The sequence below is a fragment of the Pempheris klunzingeri genome, chromosome 19 (assembly GCF_042242105.1).
Source record: "Pempheris klunzingeri isolate RE-2024b chromosome 19, fPemKlu1.hap1, whole genome shotgun sequence".
NCBI classification, from domain to species: Eukaryota; Metazoa; Chordata; class Actinopteri; order Acropomatiformes; family Pempheridae; genus Pempheris; species Pempheris klunzingeri.
The window spans coordinates 1578580-1587654 of record NC_092030.1 but is presented as its reverse complement, the minus strand read 5'-3'; the positions used below and the strand labels follow the sequence as shown (position 1 = coordinate 1587654).

General features: G+C 51.8%; 1 protein-coding gene and 1 long non-coding RNA gene across 2 annotated transcripts in view; one reads left to right on the top strand and one right to left on the bottom strand.

Annotated features, from left to right (window-relative positions):
* Nucleotides 1–9075, bottom strand: part of LOC139219083 (uncharacterized) — a 348076-nt gene that overhangs the window by 171072 nt on the left and 167929 nt on the right. The gene's annotated exons all lie outside the window — the stretch shown is intronic.
* bcr (BCR activator of RhoGEF and GTPase) overlaps nucleotides 1893–9075 on the top strand; it is a 68755-nt gene continuing 61572 nt past the window's right edge. The window contains exon 1 of the mRNA XM_070850315.1: nucleotides 1893–3516. Within this exon, the coding sequence (XP_070706416.1) occupies nucleotides 1893–3516 (1624 nt within the window). The remainder of the gene's footprint in view (nucleotides 3517–9075) is intronic.

Genomic DNA, 9075 nt, shown 5'->3' with positions numbered 1-9075 from the left:
CGCATGCGTTTTCAGCTGTATGTAGGCTTTGCAATTTGTATTTATAGATTCTAATGTATAATACTCAAATGACATTAAGATGGTTTTAAGATGGATATATTGCAGATATTAAGAAATCACTGTTTTGGGTTATTTGCACAACATTAGACACGGAGAAATGACTCATGCTGGACTTGACTGTGCTCTACTTGAGTTACACTTCTTTCTTTTTTAACTTTAATTTGTCCCCCCCCCCCCCCTCTCTAACCACTGCAGGCCGACCACTGATCCATTTACTTTCTGGTGAATTTGTCCTTTGCAATCAGGACAACAGACTTACACTTTGATTCATTGGTAATCCTGCAATACAACAGTGTTCCTCTGTTATTGCCTCTGCATCATCATCATCATCATCATTATTATTATTATTATCAATAATATCTATATCAACTGCTGTAAAACTGTGATCTAATGTGAGGGGGCCCCGTGCAGCCCCCTCAGCGACACCTGGTCGAAGAACAATATTAACCATATGTAAAAAGATGGCCGTTATTGGTGACTAATAATGGTTGGACATGCATTACTGAGGTTGTGGTTTCAGGTAAATAAAACTATCTAGTATTTGACTTTGTGTCCTGTGTTTTGTTCTTCGTGTCTCTTTTGGGGGGGGGGGGGGGGGCTCTGATCAGGAAGCACAGATGTGTGGTGTTTCTCCACCGGGGGGCAGCGTTGGGTTAAAGATGGCAGCAGCAGCAGCAGCAGCAGCAGCAGCAGCACTCCTGCATGAGCTGCTACACCTGCTGCACAGGTACGGCACGAGCTCTTAAAGGAGCCTGTTAGAATAAGGCTGAAGAGGTGGAAACAGTAGAGGTGCTGTATTACTGTTGGACATCTGGAGGCACCAGTTAACCTGCAGACTGACTGACTCTTCCAGCCCTGCAGCAGCTGGTGGGGACAAAACCTCCGGCTGCTTTTGCAAAAGAGTCTTTTTTTTTTAAACTTCACGCATGAAAATAAGTGGAAAGGGTTCCACTCCACAGTGGGAGCAGGAAGCAGCAGTGATCTGAGAGCATCCTGCTCTGTCTCTTTAACCAGCGGGCTCTCCGTCGCCCTGGTCCCTCCCACTGCTGCTGGCTGAGATGGGAGCGCACACAGCGGCTCCATCACGGCCGGAGGAACGGGAGAAACCCGGAGAGCAACCGAGAAAAGCCCGCCAGAGCACCGCTGCACCGTGGGGGGAACATGGGATAACGGGAGAGATTCTCTGCTCGTGCCGGATCCCGACAGTCTGATCGTGTCCTCTGAGGATCTCAGATGTGCTCGGCGCTTTTATTCCAGTCTCCTTAAGAGCTGCTGGTACAAAGGCGCCTGGTCCGGAGCAGCTGGGGGGGGGATCGGTGGCCGGCGGACGGACCCGCTGTCACCTACACACCCGGAGAGGTAGACAGAGACGGTGAGGAAGCCCGGCGGGATCAAAACTCTTTCTTCTTCCTCCCCCCTCCTCTCTCCAGGGAGCCGGTGTCACCCCGTGAACACTGATGCTGAGATTTCGATCATTCTCCCTCCGAAAGTGGCCTTTTGTGGAATAATGCACGAAGAAGACGAGCTCTGCTGCAGCTTCTTCTACCTCGCGCTCCCTGAGGTCCCTGTGACCGAACAGCCGGTGTCTCCTGCTCATCATGGGATGTATTGTTGCATCAGCGAGACCCACGACAAGTGTCGGCAATTAGGCTGTGTGTCTGTGAGCGGGGAACCTGAAGGCCTGGTCTGATCTCTGTCTCTGCTCCCTGACTGAAGGAGGCCATTGTAGCTGCTAGACCAGAACAAGGGACAAACCCCTGACATCATTCATCCAGTCTGTGTGTGTGTGTGTGTGTGTGAGTGTGAACCAGAAGGAAATCAGGCAGCATAACATGGTGGAGCCGGTGGGTTTCATTGAAGCGTGGAAAGCTCAGTTCCCAGAATCAGACCCCCCCAAGATGGAGCTGCGGTCTGTTGGAGGCATCGAGCAGGAGCTGGAGAAGTGCAAGGCGTCCATCAGGCGCCTGGAGCAGGAGGTGAACAAGGAGCGCTTCCGCATGATCTACCTGCAGACCCTCCTGGCCAAGGAGAGGAAGAGCTACGACAAGCAGCGCTGGGGCTTCAGGAAGACGCCGCTGAACGAGGGGGTGGACGCTGGAGGAGCCCCACAGGGCGCAGAGTGTCAGTCCCAGCAGCCGCACATGCAGGAGACGGGTGGAGTTGGAGTAATAGCAGGTGGAGGCTACTGCGGTGGTACCGGGGGCCCTGGGGACCGGAGCCGGTACCAGCCTCTTGGAGACGGAGCGGGCAGGTCCAAACCCAGGCCCCCTCCTGCCAGGAAGTCGGCCTCCCACGGAGACGGCCTGGAGTCGGCCTTCGAGGTGCCCCCGCAGGCCGAGTCCACGTCCTGCGACAACCTGGACGGCCTCTCGCCCTCCAAGCAGAGAGGCGGCATCTCCGTGTCCCCCCGTAGGCCCACCCTGCCGCCCCCGGACAAGGAGCTGCCCTCTGACCCCAAGGACAAGCTGGGGATGGGCCTTGGCGTGGCAGCTCTGAGGTCCAACTTTGAGAGGATCAAACGGGCCAACTCTCACTCTGCGGGCGACGTAGCCAAGGGCCAGGAGAAGCAACTGCCACCGCCCCCTCCGCCCTTCTACACCAACATGGAGTTCCACCACGACAGGGGTCTGGTCAGGGTCAACGACCGGGAGGTCTCTGACAAGATCAGCACCCTGGGCAGCCAGGCCATGCAGATGGAGCGGAAGAGGTCCCTTCACTCCCTCCCGGGAAACCTGGCGACGGTGGCGGGGGAGCTCCGCGCCAGGCCGGTGTACCGAGGTCGCTCCACCGAGAGCACCTGCGGCTACGATGCAGAGTATGAAGACGGGGAGCCCAACCAGCGGCATTCAGGGAGGGCCAATGGGGGCAAACCTCCACCCCCTCCGTGGCAGCCCTCCGAGTTCCAGGCGTACTCCAGCGTCTACGTCGGCGGGGTGATGATGGGTGAAGGTGGCGGTGGAGACGGGAGGGCCGGTGGAGGTGGAGGTGGTGGAGTCACAATGAGAGACCTTGGGGGAGGCGACGACCACCTCCTGACCTGGCCCCGCCGTTCCTACTCCCCAGGGAGCTTTGAGGACGTCGGCGGAGGCGGCGGCTACACGCCGGACTGCAGCTCCAACGAGAACCTGACGTCCAGCGAGGAGGACTTCTCCTCGGGCCAGTCCAGCCACGTCTCCCCCAGCCCCACCACGGCCTTCCGCCGGCCCTTCAGAGAGAAGAGCCGCTCGCCGTCCCAGAACTCCCAGAACTCCCAGCACTCCTTTGACAGCAGCAGCCCTCCGACGCCACAGTCCCAGAAGCGGCACCACCGGCAGCAGGGAGGCCACGTGGTCATGTCGGAGGCCACTATCGTGAGCGTTCGCAAGACTGGACAAATCTGGCCACCCGCTGCCCATCACGACCTCCTGCCCCACGGCCGAGCATCCCATGACAACAGTTTCCATGGAGACCACCTAGGTGAGTGGGGCTTGCTGTGTCTAATCTGTGTGGTGGTGCAGAGGGAGGAAAGCTGAATGAGAGCCTGAGTGAATGAGTGTGGAATGATGTTGGCATCTATTCTTTTGCATTTTTTAGCCTCTCTCCTCGACGTAATGTGTCTTTTTCCTCTTCAAACCGCCAAATGTTGACGTGATTGATGATCACACACACACACACACACACACACATTCTGAGTGTCCTCTGGACGGCCTTGTGTGGGAGACAGATGAAAGATCCACCTCTGCTCTTTCCTGGAATGTCTGTCGGGTGGGTGAACAATAAATGCGGTCAGTCTGGGTTGAAACTGCAGGTCTAGCCTTTCTCAGACGACTCCTGCGGCTCAGAGTATGGAATTCCAATCACAGGTGCCTGTCTCTCTCTCTCTCTCTCTCTCTGTTTGTCTGAAACATGGCAGAGGAGAAGACAATTCCCCCGAACCTCAAGCTGAAGCTCTTCACCAGCTCTTAGTGCAGGCTAGAACAAAAGAAATCCACTCTAATCTCTCCAAACAATCATCTGCAGTATCTCTAACTGCTAAACTGCAGCCTGTGAGCCACGGCACCTGTGGTAGGAGCACCGCTAGCAGGGAGCTGAAGACGTGGGCACTGGCTAACTGGGCTGCCGGGCTCGAGCCCAACAAAGGAGCACATTAGGAGGGCTTAGTTTGCTGTAATTCCTCGGTACATTTTCCATTGCAGAGGCTGTGCCAAGTAAAACCAAACACTGCTGGGGTTGTTCAAATAGATATCTGACATCATTTCGAGACACTGCGTGTTGTTTACAACGTGTGATTTGCTGCAGTTGTGCATTTTCAGTGTGTCGCCTCTCTCTCTCTCTGGTTTTCTGCTGTCGAAGTGAGGATTGTTTTAGCGCCCAGGACCAGACGGGCGGCAGGGTGCAGGCATCACACGCATCCAGTGCCAGGATGAAGTGGATATGGGGGAAGAGGTAGTCAGATAGACGGCGACAGAGGAAGGAGCAGTGAGCACTGGGCAATGACAGATTGAGATTTCATAACGTCTATTCTCATGCACGTTTAGGTGTTTAGTGTTTTACTTCACTTTGTCTATTTGTGTTTGTAGATTTCTGCTGAATTCATATTTTCACAGGCTGTTGTTTTTTTCTCACTTTGAGCCAGAATCACTTCTTACTATACTTATACTTATTTCTCTCCATGTTATTGTTCATATGTCATTCAGAGCCTGATATATTCAACATTTAAGTCAGTAAAACATGGAGAAAATTAGTCAGATTTCTGTTCCAGTAATGTTTGTAAATGAGTGCATATTTAATTAGATAATACACCATTTCACAAATACACATTTTCAGAAATCCAGAAAGCTTGTAGTAGAAAAAATCAGGTCTCTTAATGTGAATCACCAGCTGGGGAAGTTTGATTGTGGAAGTTCACCTGTAGCGTCAGAGGGAAAGTGGTTCCAGTGCCTGTGAGGCCTTAATGAGATGCTGTAATATGTGATTCAGTGCTGAAGACGTCCTGGTTAGCATCACTGTCTGAAAGCGATACTGGTCACTGCCTAAATATCCTGAAGAGAGAACACTCTCTGTGCATCTATAATTCATTTCTCTGAATGGAGCCACTGACACGGTGGAACCAGCCCAAGTGTTTCTCCACACAGGATGTGATGCTGAACCACCTCAGACGTATTTGCAGTGACAGTGAACGACGTCTTCCCTTTTTAATTACCACTCCCTCCCTGATGACAAGTAATGGGCGAACACCACCGACGACCGAGCGCCGTGCTAACATTCTCCAGCTCCAGCAGCAATTAAGATTGTGCTTAGTTAGCAGTAAACCCAGAGAGCGAGTCCCCAGCAAATGGCCAGCTAATTCCCCAGCTGCTCTGTTTGGGATTATCGCTGCACTGTCTGCTCTCTTTGTTTTAACATCTTTTCCACAACAATGAGCCCTGTGGGGAGCGAGGCGAGCCAGAAGAGCCGGGATGGAGGTGGTGGATGGGGGGGGGGGGGGGATGTGTTGCAGACAGCGATGCATTTAGTGGGATAATCTGGACTTTGAGCCTAAGAAGTGAAATGTTGGTTGGACACCCTGCAGAGTGCTCTTGTTTTCTAGTTGAGGTTTAAGCTGAGATCAGACGGGTGTGATGTTGACAGCGAAGGTGATGAGAGCGATGAATATTGCATCATTTGGGGCCCCGGCGGCGTTTGCTTTTGGCCGACCGGAACACCGAGAGAGGATAGTACGGGAAGAAGAGTCAAAGAGCGTGTTTTTGGTGGGCGGCCGATGATAATAATGAAGAGTGGGACGGTGTTGTGAGGAAGACCGAGGGAGGCAGGGTGCAAGGCAGAGCTGTCGTTTCTCGCTTCATTGGTCAGGGATGCGGGGGCTGCAGAGAGGCACAGATGGGAAGAACTCTCCCGTTGCGTAACAGAAACACACACACAGACTCCGGCTCACACACAAAGACACACACACTCGCTTCGTGTTTACTCTCCTACACCGAGGCTGCTCTGCCTCCAGCCAGAGGTGAGCACACGTGTGGGGAGATGATGTTCAGGCCGGGTCGCTGGAAGGATGTTTCCTGCCAGAGTTTGACCCGAGTTGGGAGACGGCACTGTCTCTATTACCCCTTATTCTATATAATAGGCTCTGGTCCATTCAGGGTTCTTTGGTTCTGTCTGGTGAATATCAGCCCGTGTTTTCACAAGTTTGGAGTGTAACCGTTGTGGTCGAGGATGGGTCATTAACAACACACAAAGGAAGCACTGATCTCGTTCTGTTATTACAGATATTTGTTTTCATGGACCAATAATTAAGACTCTTCCTCCCCATTGATGATGTCGTCACAGTCAAGGGAAGCTTCCTGGTTTTTGGTCCCAGCTGGGAACCAACTTTTTGGTGTCCGAGCTAATTTAATTTTGGTGGAAATGCTCCGAACAGATCGACAAACCGGAAGAGAAACCATCCCATGTTGGTGGAAAACGGCTTTCTGTGGAGGAGTCACCATCTGCCAGAGCTGCTCTGATATATAGCCTCTCCTCTCCTCTCCTCTCCTCCTCTCCTCTCCTCTCCTCTCCTCTCCTCTCCTCTTCTCTTCCTGCAGCAGTAATTGCCTCATAGTGTGCTTTATTTATTGAATGTTGGGGAGTTGTCAGGATGAAAGGTGTACATGCTGAGCAGGTCTTTGTGAATACAGACAGAAAACAGAGTGACAAAATGAGTGAAAGATGAAAATAAAGATGTCTCCCTGGAGTGCCATTCAGTCGGGAGAGCGCAGACGCCTGGAAAGCGAAAGCTTGGCTCATGAAAAATAAAGCAAAACATGTTTGGAGGCACAACCCTCAGCTGCCAACTTTTCATCTTTGAACTGAACTGAACAAACGTGAGCGCAGCGACGTTGCACCAATGCATTTGATCGTTCATGCTGAGTTAGACGGCTGACAAGTCTATTCCACGTCACCGTGACTCAGTTTTCCATCTCTTCATGTGAGACGACCTGCAGAGGTCCTCTGCACCAGTGAGGACAATTCTGATTTTAAAACTCTGGTCTGTGGTGGAAGAACCAAAAAAGATGCGATAAAATGAAACCAATCAACCAATCAGTCAGTCAATCAGTGGGAAAGAGAGAAAAGGTGAACTAAGATCAAAACCAGTCTCCACCCTCCTCACCCAGTGAAAGGCCCAGTGAGGTCCGTTCATTGAAGAAAGGGAGCTTTCACTGCCCTCTGTGATGAGATGGGCGGGGGCTGTTTCCACTGATTCATGTGAAGGGAACTCGGCCTCTGAAGCAGGGAATACCTGTGGGTTTGTGTCTGTGAGGGCGGGGATGCCAAACGGTGCCGTACCAGGACAGACCTGGGAACGCCTCAATGGTTGTATTGTGCACAGCCTCCACCTTCACCCCCCCTCAGCTGGGTCCCATCAGCTGCTGTGTTTTTAGGCAGGCACTACCTCTCTGGGTTATTTGGTTTTGTGTGATTTCGCCCGTCCAGGTTGTTGCTCCCATGTTTTGGCATTGAAATGTTGTTCCAGAGCTGCTTCAGTCTTGAAGTCAGCGTGGTGTCGATAACTTGCTGTTGTGTTGATCATGTGCTCACCTCCACTGTGAGGAGGGAGGGAGTGAACTGACCCTTTGAATAGTGAAATGTGAAAAGATGGAGGGGAGACGAATACAGAAACCTGCCACGTGATAAAATCTTTAATAATAATGATGAAGATGAACGTAATCTGATATTATTGTCGGAGGTGTTTCCCAGCTGATTTAAACATTACTTCACCAGTTCAGACATTTCTTTAGTTTTAATGGTGCAGCTGTATTTAATAAATCACTGTTTGAAAGGAGTTACTAAGGACTTTACTGTTTGCACAGTCTTAGTGTTGGATTTATGAAAAGCTGCTGCACCTCAAATCCTGCCTGAAATATGTTGTTGATATCAAAGAGTCCAAAAAGAAGGTCAAAGGTCAAAAACCTCACTGGTGTGTGTGTGTGTGTGTGTGTTATTGGATGTATTCTAAGAGGCACTGAGAAAAGGGCTTGGTGTCCCTCAGGGGCCTTTTTAAATCTGCTGACGTCGTCAGTGCCGCTCTGTGTGGGTTTCTGGGTATTATGCTAAATATATTTGCTGCTAAACATGAAGTTTTCAGACCCAAACTCATGCTTGCTTCCTGGGAACCCAACGTGTTGCTTGTGTGTGTGTGTGTGTGTGTGTTTGTCTGCCTTGTAAATCCTGTAACAAGCAGGCGATCAGTGGAGCTGACGGTCTGAAGCAGCGCTGCCAGAGAGGATCTGAGGCTGTGTGTGTTTATTCCTCTCTGAGCCTGCATGTGTGTGTGTGTGTGTGTGTGTGTGTGTGTGTGTGTGTGCAGTTGTGGCACCATGTGATTCAGCATGTATTTCCATGTGTGAATGGGGGGGGGGGGGGGGAGGATGAAAAGGGATGATGTGTAGAGACGGCTCACGAGACACTGAGAGAGATTTTGTCAGAGGTTCCTCCGGCCAAGCCCTCATGCTTTACTGTAGTCCGCCGTGGCACAATGACCGCTTTTTCACACTGAGCCAGGGGAGGATGGGGGAGGATGGGGGAGGATGGGGATGGGGGTTGGGGGGGGGGTGTAGCTCTTAAAAAGGCTTGTTCAGTCTGTGCTGTTGAGTGATCTTGGCAGTGAAAGCCTCCGTTACCTCAGCCGACACACAGGAGCTGCAGGCTCGCAGTCAGTCCCCGAGTGGTGGAGAGGACAGAAGGATGGGAGGGTAAGAAGAAGAGGGTGGAGGTGGAGAGGGAGGCGTCCTTCCTTGCCAGCTGGGTGCTCAGCTGAGCCTGTCATTGGGCTGGTGCAACCTGCTCGGACCAATTACGTGGGCACAGAGCGCTCCCTTTGTTCCCTTTGCTGGGATCAGTTCTGGAGGAAGGACGCTTCCTTTCGGAGAAAAAGTGAAAAGCCTGTTTACTCATTCAAGATGTGAGTTTGTGGGCTCGTCTTGTGTTTAACTGCATCCGATTATCAGAACAACAAATAGGAAACACAAGACACGTAAAGAGAAACAGAAGATCCAAACA